At 31.1% G+C, this 21,607-nt stretch overlaps 2 protein-coding genes across 2 annotated transcripts; one reads left to right on the top strand and one right to left on the bottom strand.

The window, feature by feature from the left end:
- Positions 1–13,880: 13,880 nt before the first annotated feature.
- Positions 13,881–14,727, bottom strand: TRIADDRAFT_55268 (uncharacterized protein; the record flags this gene model as incomplete). The annotated part of the gene is made up of 2 exons (XM_002111802.1): positions 13,881–14,564; positions 14,662–14,727. 2 exons carry the CDS (start codon positions 14,725–14,727, stop codon positions 13,881–13,883), a joined length of 750 nt encoding a protein of 249 aa, XP_002111838.1.
- A 2,726-nt stretch (positions 14,728–17,453) lies between these two features.
- On the top strand, positions 17,454–19,897 carry TRIADDRAFT_55269 (uncharacterized protein; the record flags this gene model as incomplete). Its single annotated transcript, XM_002111319.1, has 3 exons — positions 17,454–17,465; positions 18,760–18,818; positions 19,504–19,897. The coding sequence occupies 3 exons, from the start codon at positions 17,454–17,456 to the stop codon at positions 19,895–19,897; spliced, it is 465 nt and encodes a 154-aa protein (XP_002111355.1).
- Between the last annotated feature and the right edge of the window lie 1,710 nt (positions 19,898–21,607).

Raw genomic sequence — 21,607 nt, forward strand, 5'->3', positions numbered from 1 at the left:
TTTTGGCGATTGAAAGATTCACAATTGTACGGACACTACCATATCCAATAAATGGAATACTACATTTACTGCTAGAATATCCTCGAATATTGATATAGTCAACCTCAAGATAATCCCAATCACTTCTAGAAGTAAGGAAATGCCTACATGCACAAAATTGTACCTTAATATAATCTTGACGATTTGCTAATCCTTTCCCCTTTGGCTATCAAAGTTACACGTTGTACGGAAATGAGTCGATGATGAAGCACTTTTCAATGTAGTCATTCTAGCTTTAGAAAGTCGATAATTTGATCAATTGGGCATACGTTCATCGGACGGGACATTATAGTAAAAGCTCTAACGAAGTGAAGAGCTTTTTGCGTGGTTAGTCGACAGCGATCCTATAAGAGTCTACGCAAATCTGGGATCTGATCGAAAATCACAAAAAGCGATATGGTTTACTTGTAGAATCATAAAGTGTATAATATCTATTTTGAGGGGCGCGAATTATAGTCCTAATAGCGGTACATGTTATCGGTTTCGCTTTAATTACCTTACAAACTAATAATATAAAGAATTGTTACAATATCGGATTTATACTACGAGCTCTATTTTAAAATCCGAGCTAAACTACTCACCGCCAATTTCAATGCAGGTATTATAGCTATCAAGATCAGATAAATAAGTTTATACAAAGTCCACTGAGCCATATTTGAATTAACATGGAGATACACTTTTACCTGGAAGATGATTGGTAGAAAACTATCAGCAAGGAACTTTGAATTATTGAGTGTAAATATCCGGGGTTTTTAATCTACTGACTCTTTTATATTCTCGTGAAATCGATCCGATTTATTTGAAGAATGTAGTCAGCATATTAAGTATATCAATCACAGATGAGCATAAAAAAATTTATATTTATGAAAGAAATCTGGCTTGCATTCTGTTTGTGGAACTTTGAAGCAATATTTCTTCGAATTTTACTTTATTATTTTCGTTTAAGTAATACAGATAAAGAATATTGATTTAGGATCAAATTGAGTATCCCAGGTATATTCTCCTGCATGTCTTGGACTTCGAGCGAAAGTATAAACTTCTCTAGTACCAGTATTTCAGAAACCTAATTCATAATCCAACCTCTTGTCTACGTTGAAAAGTCAAGATGAAGTTAAGATAACCATTAAATGTAAAAGCTTAAATATCCGATGTCAATGTTGCTAAACATTAACGATATATTGTTTCGCGCTATCACCCATTAAAAGAAAATTCATAGCTAGATTCTCTTACTATATATGAATCCCTTCCTAGAGATAGGTAGCTGATTCAGTACGTATCAATATTTAGCTATCTACAGAAACTTCAGAATGATGACTAGCTTATGTAATGGATTGAAAATTTACGTTCTACTTGCAACTTTGATCGAATACATTAGTCAAATAGATTTACTTGATACTAATAGCGGGGTTTGGCTTTAGATAAAAATATTCGATATATAGAATAAATTTTGATGCCAGATAAGATTTGCTTTATTTAATTAGTTTATTTGCATTCTAAATACTCTAATATGGCTAAGCAGCATACTTCATATTTGCTATATTTTAATCTAATTTCGCTTTGTTAACAAATCAGTAATTCTGTGCTATATTAGTAACCTCTAATCCTATGACACCTGCATATTTGAGAAGCATTTATATAACAATATTATGCATTATTTAGAACATTCTTCCTTCAAAAACTACTTTAAACCGGGCTTTCATATATCACTTAATAACCAGATACCAGTACAGAGTTTAGATTATTGCTGGCCTTACAGCGGATTTCAGTATCGACCTCCAATCCGCCAATTCGTAGTTGCTGCATCCTTTATAGCACAGCCGAATAAAGCATCGTAAAAATCATAGCTTTCGAAAACAGCTTCGGTATTTGCCTTCTGTACTATAGTTTGCACTTGGTCGCATTTTACTTTCAGCTGAGCAGGATTTATTAATGAATAAAAATTAAGAGCGCCAATATATAATGGAATGCTAGAGTGGCTACATGATTTTCCTCGAAGATTTAAACACCTGACTTTAGCGCAATGCGATTCTTCACTTAGTATCTTTCTATTCTAATCATGGATTTGAGTATAGCAAATGAGCATAGCAAGTTTCAAATTATGTGATATACGCGTATATACTTTATCGTTTTAATTAAAAGTTTCTATATCAATAAATTTTTAAGCCAAGAAATTAAAAGAGTTAAAGACTTGTGTCTGACAGGTCTATCAAATGGTAATACTATCTGTTAAATGAGCACATTATCGTAAATCGTCAGCAAAGCGACGGGAGTTTGCACTAGTAACTTACAGTAAGAACTACGGTAGTTATTATTTTGTTACAGTAAATTATGCTGTACTGTAGTAAGAGTTCTTATACGGTAACTAATGTTAATTGATTATAGTGTTATGTCTTGTAACGCTTGTGATGAATATTCTGAAGATATTCAACTATAGATGATACTATGAATAATTCTGCATATGACCATACTGTAATCTAATTATCTAGAATCGTTCAGTACATGTCTAAGATTATGAATAATTTCTGTATTAATTTAGCTATACAATATGAACTAAATTTTCATGAACTGTTGTGACTAATGATAGCAGCTACCGAAGGATATTTAAGCTCGGTAGATAGCTGAATAAAAGAGAGTCCTATAGCTGTTTAAGGTAGAAGTAAAGGCGTCTTAATTCTTGTGAGATAGTTCAGGAATACTGAATCCCGGAGACTACAGTAATTTAGAGATTTGTCTTACCTTATCTTTGTCACGAAGCTGGCTTGTGACAACTTGATAAAAGTAATGAATTAGATTGTATCTCAATTAATATATTTACGTATTATGGTCATCATTTTAAAACAGTAGATATTTTAGTAATATATTTATCGTAGCATTGTTAAGTAGATAAAAGGTTATTAAAATGTAGTCGAAATTACAATATGAGCACTATTAAGTTCCAGAAGTCTATAAACTGATTCAATTTAGTGCTTATATTGTCGGCTAAAGATCATAATAAATGTCCTTCCTAATGAACCGTTTTAATGGATTGCTTAGTATCCAAGTAAATCTGGACTCTGATTAAAATCATAAAGAATAAGATAGGATAAAGCTATCGAATTATGGGTGATTGATGTATGTCCTATAATACAATACACACTAAGTCTGAGCCTAAAATAGATAGATGGTGCTGTTCTAGGTTAGACTTCCTAGTTCGTCATATAAAAAATGTTATTTTAACGGCATTAATTTGTGTGCTTGTATGCTATAGGGGAACAACTTAATGATGCTCTTTCAACCTTGCCATTCGTTATATAGAAATTGAAACCAAAAATAGGTGCAAATTTCACTTATACATTGATAAGAAATGATGCATGTAAGACTTCAGTTCTTGAACTGGCAACCATTAATTTACTCCATAAAATTGAAGTTTCTAATGTCTAACTAATTAATTAATGTAGCTTATAGATCGTTGTACATAAAATTTTTAATTGAGATTTCAAAGTAGAACCTCATGGTAACTACAACTAAACGATAGATATTGCACTGCTATATTATCACAATCGCACATTATAGAGTTATTGTAGTTTGACTATGCATTTACAGCTGCCTTCGATTTATATTTTAAGCGATGTCTTAACTAAACGGAAAAGAATTCAGTCTTAATCCTTTTTGTGAATCTTTGCAGATCAATGTGAGTTGCATTACTAAGATACTAAAGGAATTTACTTAATAGCCGGTTCGCTAGGTTTTTTAGGTGTTTTTCGTGATAGAACCTATTGTACTTCTGCAGATGAAGATCTATCGATTATTTGTAAGACTTTTGTAAACTCTATTTTAATATTCATTATTAATCACGGCATATTTAAAATAGATCTACTTTTTAGTCAAAGTTTTATTTTGATTCTATATTGAAAGGGATTATCAGTTTTAAAATGTATTATATTAATATCTGATGATGACGTATAGTCTTGCATATGCAAGTTGCTATTTCTCCATATAAAATAAATATTTATAACTAAGTAATATTATTAAAGCAAAGTTACGTACATTCGACGTCATATTCTAAACAAGAAAATTAAGTATAGTGCTACTTAAAATTGTTCTAAATTAACTTATTAGTCATTAGAAGAGCTTAAAATTATAAGCCATACTAGTAATCATACGGTATATAAGAAAAATTGTCAATAATTAAATAAAGCAGTCAATTAAATATTTACGTATGCGTTTAGTTTACTAGAATTACTTGTATTATCCACATCTTGTTATCTCGGATTCACAAAGTAAGTATGGATTTCATCATTTACTATTCTTGATGTTATCGGTTCATAATATTCCCATTCAAACTTTTCAAAATTCTAACTACAAAGCTGATTTCTACCTGCTCTACAGCAGATGTATGAATATAAATGTTATTTTATTAAACTGATGCTACGAACGTGATTGCATTTATTTAGGGGAGGTATTATCAAAGTTCAAGTTTATTATGTTTATTATCTTTAAGTCGTGCAATATAATTACAAATATTTACAATATAGCGCACTCGGTAATAAAAATTTTAGGGTTTGGTCTTTCCTTTAGCACCATGCTATGCATTTACAATATTTAATTTGTTTTATAGATAATATTTTTATGGCCTTGATCACCAATCTCCGATAATATATAACAAAAAAGGATTACTGCCTTTTATATATTCATCGGATGATACTATAGTAATTACAGATAGTTTTAACAGGATTAATTAAAATCCCTTCTTATCTTAATAGATCTAAGTAGAAGGCAACAGTATTGGATCTCCAATTTTGGCCGTACTTGATCGCTATCTCAATACTGTCGATATTAGGCATAGATATATCGTCGTTATAAATTTTAATTATTAAAATTTTAATTATTATACAACTTAAAAGTTCTTTATGCTATCAAATCAATATTGGAAACAACCTGTTTTTCTTGAGTTCTAATTTACCATAAAATATTAATGTAATGAGCTCAGCTAATTGCAGCAGTACAGTATGTGTCTAATAGTAATAACACGAGACTATTACACGGTCACTACAATCGGATATAAAATATACCTGCGTCAGTTTTTACCAGATTACTTCTATAGATGTATCATATACACCCTTTTTAAAAGTCATCGCTATTTTTACCCTGATGTTTTAAATTCCAATTATAATTATTGTTTGCATTGAAATTTATTTAAACAAATTTTCTGATGAAATTATTTGCAAATTTAGGCGGTCTTAGTGATGTTTTGAATAGCAATATTGTTCAGGTGACTAGGTAGGCGGTTGCATTCTAATTTGAAAGAATTCATAACTTATTTTAATCTCTGCCATCAAGGTCCCTGCTAAGAAATTTTATATTTTGTATAGGTTACTGTTTTGTCAATTCAGCGAAAATTCTAGTTTATCATAGCTTTTAATGAAGCTGTTATGAAACTTTTAACAGGTGTTAGACTTATCGTGATTTTTTTCCGCTTTGCTGCCATTACTAAGAAATCATAAGGAACATTTGTATTGCTTTTACCTGCGTAATTTTCGTATTCATTTTTCCGAAAGCTTCACCTTATTGCGTAGACTGTTTATAAAAAACTATGCTTCTACCTCACATTCCGCGGATAGTATATTTAAGGAATAATAAATTTCCAGTAATTTCATCAGGATATCTCTTTTTAAAGGCAATTGGTCTCTCATTCACGGAACAGTATGTGCTAGAAAATACGGTCCATTATATACAATTATTAGAAAGGATCATCATATGTAGTGCATATATGTCTTGTATTAGTATTTTAAACTAATCATAAAGGACTGTAAGCTACTTATAAGTAGCCATTGAAGTAGCACTGTAGTAGCTAACTATATTCTATGCGTTATCTTTGCATTTTAAACTAATCGTACAATACTGTAAACTACTTCCCGTGTGCGTTTATTTAGTATTGTAGCTGCTAATTGTAGTCAAACAGGTATATTACTATTTTAAACTATTCGTAAAGTGCCGTAAACTAATTATTTGCTCGTTCTAACGTAGTGCTACAATAGCTAATTGCAGTCTATGCGTTGTACAGTATCAGTTTTTTGGACTAATTATCAAGTCTTGTAAGCTACTTTTCTAGATATGATAATATAGCATTGTAAAAAATAGCTAATTGTAGTCCAGTTGTGTCTTGTAGAGATTGATGCAGTTGTTCAGGTATATAGCAGTTTGCCACATTAACAAAGTCACTACTAATTTTTTAAAGTACTTATACGGGTATGGCATGATATGCTATCTTTAAAATGTAAAGTTGGAAGGCTTACTGTGTCACCATACAGTTGTTATATACTCTAAACAGCAACTAACACATATCTGGAACCAACTCATACGGCGTAATACTAAGCTATAGCTGTGATATTTAGATTGTAAAGCGAACGAAACAGTAGGCAATAGAAAATCGTAGCACTATAATAAAAATTATCATCTTGACATAATGTACGGCACTCAAATAAGCTAACGAACTCTACTTACGGTAGAGAGTATCGAAACAGCACGTCACTGATAAACACTACAGTACTCGTATATTATTAAAATTAAGTAAGCTGCTATAGAAAATTTTAATGATTAAATATGACGATATTACTGTTATGATGCTAAGTACATACCTGATTTCTTCATAGTATTTAAGCTACGTAGTACTAAAATAAGTAAGTAAGTAAACTCCTCTTGATGATAATGGAGTACTGTAACAGTCACTAAAACCGGACATCATGCTATATGAATTGAGCCAGCTATTAGTAGTATGCCTCTAGTAGTATAGCTTTATTATTGTATATTTAAATGAGCACTATTTATTATTCAGTACTGTAATACTTACTCTTAGCCATACTGTCCACCATAATGTAATTAAGTAAGTACTGTATAACACTTATAGAGAGTTTCCGCAAGCACAGTTTACAGTATATCTTTGGCTATTTCTAAATCTGCAAAGAACCTTACATTTGTCACTGCAAATCTTTATTGGTACCATTATACCCGTATATCCAAACACTTTACAAAATCAACTTCAAAATGCCATATTAAAATTATTTGATAAGCTACAACTTGTGGGATCTATGCGTAGCACATTACTATGGTAGCTAGCACGATAGCTAGCAAATGGGATAAACTATTGTGGCACAGTTCACTGCTTGTATAAATGCGCTCTCTTTCATTATACCATTGCATGCACAGCCACCACACAGTATATATCTTGAAGATGCTTTAATATTATGTAGGATAGAGGTTTATAACATACTAATTTCTAGCTAAACTCTAATAATTATATTATAATTGATATCCCGTGTACGGATATCGCTGAATGGAGCTGAGTTAGGTTGTAGTGTTATTTTCCCTTAGTTGATTAACATAACGAACTGATTGTATCTACGATTAGTAAGTAACATAAATAATAAATTGGATCACTTACATTACATTAAAGCGGCATACGGAGATTTACTGTAATATTTGTACTGCACAGTGTACTATTCTTAAAATATTACCATCAGCTATGAAAATTAAGTCGTAGACTAGTTAAGGTTCAATTTTGTGATTGCACTAATATCAAACTAAGCGGTAAAATATTTATGCTGCGCAAGTCTAGTCATTGCAGTTAACATAGACTGATATTTTACTGTATTCGATTAGTTATAATATCTAGCGAAAATGCTATATACATGATCGGAAACGCAATAAGTCTAACTATTTGCGGTCCATATGATACGTAGTTGCAGTATTTACATTTCTTCCCTGTCATCTAAATTTATGCTTATATTAGAAAATAAACGTTTTAGAATAAAAAATTTATTCTTCGGATAACTTTAATCATTAATTATAGTAAAAATGCCATTAAATATTTTAATTGGTCGTACTCTGAATTAAAATATTCATAGAATTGCAAAAATAAAAATACAAGCAGTTTCACAACGTAGTGGTTCACTGATATCCATATTGAAATTAAAGTTTGTCATTACTGATATATATGAACCAAAATAGTTGAATTAGCCAGAAGCAAATACTCCTTTAGATATAGTCGTATCAAAATAGATACCTATTTTCCTTAAGATTCCTGGTACTTATTTTTTGGTGATTTACAGGTTTGCATTTAGGGTAAAAGATCTTACCATACACATTAAAATTACTTTCACCTTTTTGGTGCAGTCAAGTTTAATTTAGATTTAAATTTTCTTTTTTCATGCTTCATATCATTGGATATCTAGTAATTATCCTGTGATGCTAATTACCTACTGATAAAAATTACTGTCATGGCTATAACTTACATAGCAGTTAAAGTACCTCTGATTATAGTAAATACAGGTATTTTTGCAGAATCTAAAGTTCAAATATTTAAAAATATTTTTAATTTCACTTAAATCGGTAATTAATTTCTATCCGATACTTTGGGTTCAGATAGCGATCAGAAAAGTGAAACCACTCTACCAGTCTAAAGTCTTTTATAATTTTAATAAATTGTTACACATGAGCCTTATAAACAGCTCCTCTTCCCACGAAGCGAATTTAACAGCCACAATGTCGCTGCTGCTGTGCTATTAGTTTGGAGCTGAATAGCGTAAAGATATTTTTGTAATAAGAGTATGAGTGCAAGATGACAAGATGACGAGAATTAAACCATAACAACTATAAATTTATAAAAGATTTATTAAGTTAATGTAGCATTAGCAAGTTTTAATTATGTAGGAGAAAAGAACGATTTACGAGCAACTTTCTCAGATTTCAAGAGATAATTCGAGGCACTACCTAAGGCCCAAAATTAAAAAAATTGGCAATGCTGAATTGGTTATTCATTAAAGAATTTTCTAGCCATTAATTTGAACCGAGAACATTTTTAAACTTTGACACAGTATTTTAGTATCAAAAATATAAACTGTTGTCTTACGCAAGGTTAACTAAGAATACATAATTGGAAACTATTCAATTAAAAGGCGTTATGAAATTTGAAGCATTTATGAAAACTTAATTTATAAGCGATCAGACAGAAAGTCCAAGCATTTTTAGATGCAAGGAGATGATTGTATGAGCAAAATGATACCCTTAAGTAATCGTAATGATTTTGTAACCCCTTCTAACTGTTACTATTAAAGTTACACGCTGCACGAAACGAGTCGACGATGGAGCATTTTTTAGAGTCATCATTTTAGGTTTGGAAAGTCGATAACCCGTCCAATTGGGTGAGCACTCACCAGGTGGAACATTATTATAGAAATTCCTACGAAAAGTTGTGCGGCGCGCGTTATCGGTTGATAGCGATTCGATTAGAGTTCACGCAAATCCAAGATCTGAGCGAAAGTCGCAAAATGCCAGATGAGCTTTAGTTGTAGAATCGTAGAGTGTATAATATCCATTCTTTGCCGCAGGATACTCGCTTCTAATTGCAATGCATGTTATTGGTTTCGACTATATTTCCTAAAAGAAAGTATCGTATATAATTGTAACAGAAGACGATCTTACTTTCGGGAGAAGTGACCATGTAGCAGCTAGTTATGATTCATGTATTTACCTTTAAACTTGTTAGTGACAGTATTACCAACACTATCAGTTAGCTTGAGACCATGTATTTAATCATTCTTGCTAATATCTGATCAAATAAATGATAAGAACTCAACTGTATGCAAACTAAAAGTGCCTAAGAATAGCAACTGACAGGAGTAAATCCAAACTTCACGGGTAAGGTCTGCAGACTCTGTACTCTTTATATCTATTCGTATTGCTGCTATAATGAATTCAAAGGAATTCAGCGAAAATTGAAATATGTCAATCATTGATAGAGTATAAATAAAATTTTCATTGCAAATAGTAATAAAGTTGGCAATATCGTAAATAAGAATGAAATGTTGAAATAATGACTCATTAGATGACCGCTTCATATTTCTGTTTAGAATGTTCAATGATATTAAACTATGAAAGTCAGTTTCCTACTATAAAATTAATATTAAAAATGGGGTTTGTCAAAAGTCATTTCTAGCGCTAACGTCGAACACATATATCTCTAGCAATCTATAGATATGACCGCACTAAAATTACGAGCTTTTTGAAAGTGATGTGAATACAAACATTTAGTTGCTTATACGAGTTTAAATCAGTCGCTATAAATTACTAGGTCTGGACTCGCTAATAATTGCGCCGACAGTCAGGTTGCAATTTTGATGATCTTATAATATAGAGTAAACTAACACAGCAATATGAACGATGTTAATAAAGTACGCCACGCTTGCTTCATGGGCTGGCAATTATCATATCGGTGAATTTTATTCCAGTAAATCTCTAGGATGTATTAAAAGTCTTTACGATAACATTTAAATTTTAAAAGCGATGTATAATTCTCGCGGCGTAGATAGGTTTACTCGGCTATATTACAAGAGTTATGAGATTCTACGAAATAATAATTATAATCCTATTTATGACACAGTAATCCAGATGATGTACTTTATAAATAATTGTTATATATAGCTTCAAGCCTTAACATTGTCGAGATTTTGTTGCTAGACATTAAAGTATACAAATCTATAACTGCGAGTATGCATGTTGAGAAATTTAGGTAAATAAGACTTGGAGACGTACCGCGAAAATTTTTTAAATTGGCATCTGCATACATACATACATATATGCAGATACATAATTTGAAGGTCTAATATTCATAAACCAAATGAAATACTGCAATCGATAGTTTGTTTGCCTAAATTAAATACGGCGGAAATTTTTTAAACTTGCATTTGCCTACATACATATAACCTCATAATTTGATAGTCTAATATTAATAAACCAAATGAAAGCCTGCAATCGTTATTTCATTTGACTAAGATGGTCAGAGTGCTGCACATATGCTTTACAGCTAAAATATTATTCAGTGATATCTGATTCTTGTAATTTATGAGTTCTATCCCCTTTTGTCGCGTAGTGCTTTACTTCATGCTATTATCACACTCCCACAATGTACAGCTACCATAATTTAATTAGCTGAGACCACCTGCTCAGAATATAGTTTTGCTGAATTTAAATTAATAAGGTTATTTCGTTTGAAGTAAATATTATGAGAAATAAGCTTTTACATCAAGCTAGATGGCGTACACTTGTGTAAAGGCAGTATGATGAAATACTTAGTGGCTTACGTGATTATATATTAGCGTAAATTATGGTATTGTTTGCTTAATTAACGTAGACATTAGATCAGCGATTACTGTGCTATAGTACCTGGGAAGATAAGGGTAGTTAACAGTAGTATTAAAAAGGTTAGTTATCGTTAAATATGACGGTCTGTTGTGGTATATTCGATTATTGTAAAAGTACATGTAGATACTATTGCCTAGTGAGCTAATTACGGTAGGAATTGAATGTAGATTGTAAAGCATATATTAACTCATATTCGCTTAGTAATTTAAAATAATTTAAATTATTACATAGGCTTTTAACTAAAATTAAGAAATATACATAAATTATTCTAATTTATGTTTCGGAATGCTGTCTGCTTTTATTTGCTAACTCAATTATAATTCTGAAAGTTGGTTTTGCTGTAACGCGCATCTTTGTGTCAAAGTACTCCATACAGATTTACTTCGGCTTCTCAATTTAGCAGTTGAAAATGACTAAGGTAAACGGTGTTCAATTTGCGATTTAGTCTAAATATTTGATGTTTCAACCCATTTATTTCAGATAAAGTATTTGCTCAGAAGACCAGATTTATAAGCTGTGTTATTATACTATAACAATGAAGACTGATATGATATATGCCGTTAATGCGATAGCATATGGTTTAAGGTCGATAAAATAACTGCAGCAACAGTTTTAATTACAGCATGATGGTAACTACTGGTATAAATTTCTGTTTTACTGCGAGTGCCTATTTTCGTCTTAAATCGCGGTCGGAATTTTGTTCAAAACTTTAATCAATTGTATTTTATTGTATAACTTACCATAAAGTAGCAGTCAGTAAATTAACGCCAATCGCTGTTAGATCCTGCATGTTTAATGCATACGAACATTGAATAGCTATAGTAGTATACAGTACATCACTAACAATACTATAATAATTATGCGATGAATAAATAGATTTCACATCTTTTCGGTATTGGTTTCGTTTTTGATAAAATATTAAATTTATTCTTGCTTACAAATATTGAACTGCCTATATCTTCCATTCTTACAGCTACTTGCGATCAATGACTATTTATTGTAACTTATTGTGACGGAGTACAGACTCCGTCAATTAATTGTAGTGTTAGTTTTAGTAATTAGTAATTAAGATTTTATTAATTGTTAATAACCTTTATTAATTAGGTATTAGATAATTATAACGTTGTTATACTTGTTGTAAACTCTGTGCAGAGTAGTGTATTTACAGAGGTGACAACCAATATTCACACATAGTAATTTCTGTTACTTTGTGCCGAGCCTTTGATTGTTAATTGGCTCTTAATTAGTTTGTAACTCATTAGTGTTGTTTACGCCGTCTGTCATACTAAACCATATAGACAGTCGGCTATACAAAAGCTATATATTTTTAGAGTTATTTATCTAAGCTGTGCACCGAGTGCAACCGAGCTAGGGTATATAAAGCCCGGTGCTCTCATTAGCTATAGAGTTGACGATTGTCCGTGTAGTGTACGCGTGTAGTTAGAGTAGTCTTGGATGTCAAGACTACCTTGGTTTAATAAACTATTTCCAAAGGCCTAAGTCTAGTCTACACTTAGCCCGTTGGGGCATACTTGGCTGTTGTAGCCTTAGTATTCGTACAGATCGAAAGACCCAGGTTTCCTTGTCGTGGGCTGAACGTGACACTTATAGGTTCATGATGATGTCTTGACGTAATTTCCTCTGACTTGTTCTATTAGGTTGATAAATTATATTACATATATCATAATTTGTATACTTATATCAATTTATTCTCCATGACCTGCTGTAGCCTCAAATTATGCTAGAAATCGCATGAAACCTATAGTAAATTTTCATGTTTATTGAGCAGGAAGCAAGAATAATATTCATGCGAAAGCTGACTAGCAATCGTAGTTATCAACTGAAATTCTATGACTTTTTTCCCATTTTCCTAATTTCACTGTGTAATGTTGAAGTTCCATCTTTTTAACATTAAATATCCTGGAGAAATATTATAAAAGAGGCTTAATTAGAGAGCACCTTGGACTGATTTTGGTTAATGTACGAGGGCTCGTCTTGATGTTTATAAATTTTTAATCTAAAATTACTTACATCGAAACTTTAGGTACATTGGAGACCTACGTCAGACCGTATGTGAATTTTTAATCACTGTAACAGAGACTGATCTAATTATGGTATTAATAAGAAAAGATTTTTACAAAAATTTGCTATTTTTACCTATATCTATTTTCTTGAAAGATTTGATAACCTGCATTGCTACGATGAATGAGTGAACATAGGTACACGAATATATCACTGAGATTCTAGATTTACTAAATCATTATTTATAATTAGTATAGCTACGCTATGGATAATAATAAATATGAATAATTGATCTAAAATATTATAGAATTATAAGTTTATTATTCACTATATATACTTCCGATTCCTTTGTGACAAAATTCTTTATTTACATGATTTGCGTACCGCACATCATAAAGTGTTTAATCTTTCAAGATAATTTTTCAAAGTTATTTATTAGCCATACAAGAAAAAATTGAAGAAAATTAACATTACAATTAATTTTCTGCTTGAATTTGCATAATTCTATGTTGACAATATAGATGATATTGATTGTTTGCGTTATCAGATATATTTTTAAGATTAAATCATCAATAATGTGGTTAAAGGAGTAAATACACGTGCATGGTTATTACGAATAATCATTATATGTAGACAAAGAATCAATCGAAGTAACCTCCACCAATCCACCAATTTGTTGTTGACGTACTATTTGCAGTACAAGAGAATTTTATATTGACGTTGTGATAAAATCCGAAGGCATCTTCATTTGTAATCATTTCAGGGACAGTAAATCTTGCACATGAAGATTTGGATGTTGGGAGATGTATAAATAAATGATAGGCATTCGAGCTATAAAATGGAATACTACATTTAGTACATGAATGGCCCCGAACATTAATATAATCTACGATAGCGCAAGTCCAGACATTTCTGGTACTCAGAAGGTAATTATATGCACATAGTGAAACTCTTAGGTAATCGTCACGATTCTGTAATCCTTTCTGGCTTTGGCCGTTGAAGTTACACGTAGCGCGAAAATGAGTTGACGATGCAGAGCTCTTTATTGCTGTCATTTTGGATTTTGAAAGGCGATAGCCTGTCCAATTAGGTGTACATTCATTTGACGGAACATTAAAACTAAAACTTTTACGAAATTTCGAACTACGTGCGCTTGTTGTTGAAAGTGATTCAATTAGTGTCCATGCAAATCCAGGATCCGATTGAAAATCACAAAAGGCTATATAGGGTTTATTTGTTGAATCATAGAGTGTAAAATATCCATTCTCCGTGATACGATATTTGCTTCTTATGGCGACGCATGTTGTCGGCTTCGATGAAATTTCCTAAAAGTATAGATAAGGATTGTAATCATAATGCTTTGATTTAAGTAAAATTACATCATAAATAATTAATATAATATAATCAAATATACTCAAATACCTCTAGTTTTGCCAGTGGCAGCATCATTAATAACATTAGGTAAATGGAGACGATTTTTTTAGTCATTCTTACAAATAGTTGCATAAGAAACGCCTTAGGGACTAGAAAATAAATGCGTAAGGGTACGTAAACAGATAACTTCCAAAGAGCAAAAATGTTGAGCTAAATTTAAGATCTTGATCCTTTTATATGCTCGTAGTGCTGTTATAAATTCAGGTAAACTTGTAAGAATAACAAGCATGCCAATCAATGATAAAATACAGTATAAATAAATTATTTTACTTCAATCAATTTCAAAGTAATAACATGAATAGTGAGGATTCAAAGTTGAGATAGTGACTCATTTCAGTAACCGTGCAAAAAGTTTTTGTTCAAATAATATGCATATCATTATTGCAGACTTCGAAGATAAGATTTATATTAGGTACTTGAGTGGATTTAGTGCTCAAATTGGTATAAAATCTACGATTTGTAATGAATTATTTCTAACAACTGCTAAACTGATCGAAATATGCGTGCAGACTAAAGATTACTGGAATCTTTCCGGACTTAATGTCAATTAGTTAATTGGGTATCATTTTCCGCATTGCACCTGTAAATATGCCGATAATACAGAAACAGCTAATCTATTTTCGATCATGCTTAGCAATTACAAATCATTAGTCTGCAATTTTATTAAATAACAATACTACATTTCCCTGGCTACACGTATCCAACCGGGTAGCGATTCTGGTAAATTATGTCAATTATCTGTCCTACCAATACTTTTCATCAGCTAACATTTTCTGTTCATGATTTCTAAACAGTAGAAATATCTGTCATATTATAGAAAAATTGTTTGTTTTAATAAATAAATCTTAATGTTTAATGGTCAGTTACTAGTACATATATAGTAATATAATTTAGTAAGTGTTGCTGTACAGATTCTGTTAGTACTGTAGTTTATTATAAGAAATTTTTAGGCATTAATTGTCTGAACTCTGGAATAAGTGTTATTTTGATGACGAAATCTTTAAAATTATTCTAGAAATATTATTGGTTAATAATGTCGATATATTTTTGGTACCACCAATAACTCTATGTAGCTTTCGAGAGGTGGAGTAATTTTTTGGACTGAAAGTGGGTTTATTTTCAGTATATTGACCGTTATCGAAGACTAACTGATCTATAATCTATGTAGATTACAATATCTCTAGAAGGTAACTCTATTTATCAACTAGACGAAGCAGATATTTGAAGCTAATTTTTAAAATGTAATAAATCCTAGTTATTAAATAAAATTAAGCATGTTATCTCTAAATTTTAACGTCGTTGCTTATAGTAGAAATCTTAGGCTAATTTTATACTTATCTCAATCTAGCTAGAGCTAGTATATCAATTTGGAAAGAGTAAAGTACGAGTACGATGAATTTGATCTTTTTTAATTAGAACTGTTCAAATCTTTCCTGAAGCTTGAAGATAATGAGTAGAAAATATCATTTGGTACTTTCTATAAGCTTGCAAAGTTTTAACGATTTTTTTAAAGAATATGACTAGTTTATCAATTAGGCCAAGAATAGATAAAATAACGGTCACTTACACGTATGAATAAATACTCTCGGCTTGTCCCTAGATTCCTCAAATTTGGAAATTTATAATTGCATAGCAACTTAAACATATCAATTTACACATAATGTTTTATGTTTTTGGAGAGAAGATAGCAAAGTTAGATGGCTTGGGCACCGTAAATCTACCCTGTACTCGCAGTTGTTTTGAATACTGCATTTCGATTTTAAGGCATTAAATTTGAGTTCAATAGTCTGTTATATTTAGATTGACCTAGCGTAACTTGTAGATTAAAATATGAAACCACTTTATTTACTTAGGTTACAGATCAAAAACGAATAAATACATTGGTTGAAACGGTTAAAAAAATAATTTATTGTTACCAAAAGCTATTTCGAAAGAAAATTACAGATTACTTTTCCCGATACCTAATAAGATTAACATAAGTTATTTTATTATTTTTATGCGGTAGGGAAGCCGCCGTATATGCTAGCTTTTTAAACTGAATGATAAGCATTTCAATGTTAATTAACTAAATGCTATTTTGGTGCACAAGTTATAAAATCAATTATAAGGATATTTTATATTAATCGCTCCGGAGTAGGACTAGATTTATTACGGTCACCTTGTATAGCAACTGAAATTCTATAAAGTAATTCGAGATATGAGAAAAGTTATATATTGAAGGCCTTTTACGTATTAAAGCATTTAAAGAGGACAGTTAAACCAATTTAGTTATTTAGTCGTACTTTTTTTTCGATTCTATCTAGTATATATCTTCTTTCTAACTTGTGCAAAGCCTGAAGTAAGCTACAAAATTAATAAAATTTTTTTGCCTTACTTATCAATTTCTTTGGTTTATTTATATCAAGGATTGATAAGATCATCAAAAGATGAGAATGCATAAGATATATTATTAGCGATAACTCATGGCTATATGAAATATCGCCAAAGCGCTGAGATTGCCTTTCCAATATAATTACTTTCTCGTATATAATTATTACCGGTTAGCTGTTGCTAGCTTTTTTGTAGCAGAGGTGCTAAGAAACTAGTATTTAGCTTAAGCGACTGAATCTAGAAACCCATGTTAAAATGCTGGCACTGTATTCTATCATATTATTCTAAACATATACCGTCCGTAAAAAATATGTAGAAAATACCAAGTATACGATAAAAGCAATTAGGTTGGTAAAGATTGCTTAATTTAGTTAATAAAACAAGTATATACCGCAAAGTTAAATGTTAAAATGACCTATAGTGTAAGACTTTATGGAAATAATAAAGCCTAAAGAGAGCATGCCAGTTTACTAATAGCAACTCAAATTGCTACTATATTCGAAGAGTAGTGTTTAATATCTACTATATGAACATTATAGATTATAAAAATTTATGCAATAACTTTAAATTCAAAACTGTCGTATGTCAAAGAGATGGTACAACCAATGAAATAGAAATATAATCAATCTGATCTATTTGTATAAAATTCGTATTAGTACTGTTATGTAATTAAACCGAAGCATCGTTTTAAAGTTGTATAATGAAACAAATTCATCGTCGTATAATACGTAATAACTATCTAAATATCAGAAATATTTAGCTCTGATAACCTTTTGTAGAAATGTCACGATACGTATGGATAGCAAACCGCGAACAATGAGTATTAATCTAGGCAATTTTTATAGCTGTAATTTTATTACTTTGATGTTCTAATTCATAATTACAGACTGTAAAGCAAGCAATTGATGAATTTAAAGTCTTATTTACTTGCATGCAACGTAGAGTTGAACAGGCGGAACGAGTTGTCTTATTAGTTTTTAATATATGAATAAAAGTATTTAATAGTGCCATACTTTATGGAAACAGCAAAGCTTTAAAGCGGCATGAAGATAGTTGCGAATCAATTAATTTAAACTACTTCTCAATAAATCCTTTTATAGCTTACTAGATTTACTGATAGTGGCTTTAAGAACTTTTATACTCGAAAGAGTATTATCAATGTCCACTATCACAACTTTTGCAAGTTATTTAAATTTATATCACAGCGATAAATGCAAACAGCTACATTTCAAGGAGTAGCTAGAATTAAACAGGACGTATGGAACGAATTGCAATCGATTTGATCTATTTTTTAATTTTTTTTATGAATCAGCGTATTATTCAAAGGCTACATAGGCGTTCTGTTAGTATTGTTATGTAAATAAACCAAAGCCTCATTTTAAAGATGCCAATAATATAAATTTATTTTAGCATAATGTTACGATGCGTAAGCTCGTCCTAATTATAATTATTGAGTAATATTAAATATTGCTTGTGTGGATTGACGTTTTGTTAATTGTCATTTCTTCATATAACTTGTTTAATCTTTGATTAATATGATAATGCACTGTTAATTCCTTTTTAGTTCGTTAGTCGGTTAGATAGTCAACTAGTTTTCAATTGATATTTAATTGTGAAGACTATAATCTTGGGTGCCAAGATTCCTTCAGTAATAAATGATAGTAAATCTCTGACTATCTCGTCTACATCATCTGTGACGCTATAATTATACCATAGTATTCGGTTGTCGGAACTGAATTAGTTGGTGATATAGCTAATCTCGCCTCTTTAAGTTAGTAAGTGGCGTTCTCCGCAAGGATTGGCGTGTGTAGACTACTTTGTCACTAGTGGTGTGTGACACATAAATACGATGTATGACAGTTACTTAAGTATAAAACTTATGGAAAATCACTTTGTCCTACTATACTTTTATAACACGTACGCAAATAATTTTTTTTATTTAATTAAGGTGGGGAATATTTCATATAGATTCAAGTAGCCGATGACATAGATACGAGTTGTAATTTGGCGCTAAATAATAGATCTCCTTTTTATTCTTTATATTTAAGCAATTAGCTATTAGTATAAATTCAGGATGAAATTTCAGGTACTTTATCATAGTCAGAGCGAGATATTTTGCTTCTATTAACAGTTGACTTGAGTATTAGAGCAACACAAAATCTATTAATTTTAAGCTTCGTTGCAGCCATCACAGTCACGATAGGAAAGTTAGTTCGTAATTGAGGTTGATGTATTGCATGAATCAAAACTACCTTTATATATTCAATTTAACCCAGCGGGGCCATCTAAGTCAATTGAACTACAGAAATAAAGAAATATTTTAATTATATATCTCGACATAAGTCTAAAAAACTGACTCATAGTTTTCATAATCATATTAGTAATAGCAAACTGAGTGAAGTAATCCTTACACATTATAGTTTAGCATGTTGAAGATACTACTTTTTCTTGTTCTTGCAGCTATATTACCTTTGGTAGAGCTAGTTGTAAGTTAGATATTTCTCGTTTCAATCTCATATTATATCAAGCTCGCGAAAATGTTATTATACTCTATATGATCTGGATTGAAAATCCGTTTAGTAGCTATTCAGATTTTGAATCTGAGCCACCTTTCGTTTGGACGTTAATAGAATCGCTATCATTTAAGAATTATAAGGATGTAACGTATCATAGAGGATTTCCTGTGGATGCCCCATTTAGTGAATGCAATTCATCGTGGGCCTTATTTCGCTTAAGTGCTGCTAAAATGAGTTCTATTATAGCTGCATATGGATCAGTACATTTTCCCGCAATATGCAATTTTAATCCAAATATAGGAACAAGATTAAAAAATCGTCGTGATTATTCAAGATAATCAGCTTGTAAGAAGCGTAATACTCTTGGCAATCAGTGGAATCAGTACATTGAAGTAGGCTATATCAAGAAAAGTTCATGCGTAAGGTGCAAGATACCATTCTATAGCTCTTCAGATGCTCATGTCCATCTGTATGTCACTGTAGTACCAAACCATTGCGTCACTTTCAAAGTTAATGGCATTACCCATCATGAAGACGTTTTCGGTCATTACGGAGCTCGTCCGTCTGGCTTCTCTTGCCTAGCCAATTACAATTCAACTACTAATTGGTAGATTGATGGCATTTACGTTGAATGAATTTTGGTCGGCTTGAGTTATTTTTCTGCATGATGCGAAATCTTAATCATTTTAAGACGCTTATATTTAAGCAATTTGACTGTCTCAAAGAACTTCTAGTTCTGATCCATTTAAATTATTGTAATTTAAGATACAGTGCAAATATGTCATAATTGATTGTAAATTCGATATTTACAGTTTATTACGGTAATAAATCTGTCTTCACTGCTATCACTTACAGTACATGTATGATATATGAAATTATGGAGAATTTATCCTACATTTTTACGGCTAGTGGAAAGAACTAAAACGTTAGATGTGGCGCTTGAATTTACATTGATATATTGGCCATTTCCATGATAATGTATAAATTTATGATCATATCAATTTGTATCATAAAAATATTTGTACCATACCGTAGCATAATAGACATTTTCTTAGTATCCAACTAGTGCATTTCCTCGCTCGTGATATTTCGTGTAACTAGTTTACTGATCACCATACTTCAGTCTATGTTATGCAGTCTATGCTGCAATAATTGCATAGCGAAATGCAATCGCGGCAGATCGAATGATCCCCGATTTGGTTTTATTAACAAATCTAAATCAGAAAATTTAGGAAGCTGTAGCAGAACAGAAATCTTTGGATTGTTACTTTATAATCTTCACATCTGCTTAAGTAATCGATGTGTGAGAAGAAAAAGATGATATTATGTGATAGGTAGCTATTATTGGCAAGATTACTTTAATTAGCTTATTTGGTAGCTATCACGGTAATACCTGGATCAATGAAACGGACTGCTCAAATGATTTTGTTGCATATTTTGGATATATTGGTAATAGAGCATGACGGCGATGCAATGATACTGCTACATTAATATAAATATGAATGTAAAACAACGTTGAAACCAATATCGTAGCGGGTATAAATGGATCCATAGAGATTGACTCTTTCTGTAAACAGTTTATGACTTCAGATTATATGATGTTTTAGTTAACTTCTCTGCGAATTCAGTATGTATTGTATTCTAAATGCCGACATTAGTCGATATGATTAACTAAGATATTTTTTATAAAATAGCTGCATATGCAACATGGTTATATGTAAAATTAACTGTAGCTAGAGTAATTGCCCGTTCTAACATTTCTCTTTCTTATTAAATAATAACTCTAATTTGACCGCGATCAGTTAACCCTAAGAAGATCAAATAGTGTATTATTTCATTCATGTGTGTGGCAGTCAAGCTCATGATGGAGAGTTAAATATTAAAAAAAACTGTACCTCTAAGAAATAAGAAAGCGAGAGCATTAGGATTATTTAATCCATTACGTATTGCTATAAAATTGGTTTCCCTTACACCTAGAAAGTGATCTAATGATATAACAATATTAAATCATAATTTTATAATAGAAATAATTTTCTCCTTTCAATCAT

Source organism: Trichoplax adhaerens, genomic scaffold (genome assembly GCF_000150275.1).
Source record: "Trichoplax adhaerens TRIADscaffold_4 genomic scaffold, whole genome shotgun sequence".
NCBI lineage: Eukaryota > Metazoa > Placozoa > Uniplacotomia > Trichoplacea > Trichoplacidae > Trichoplax > Trichoplax adhaerens.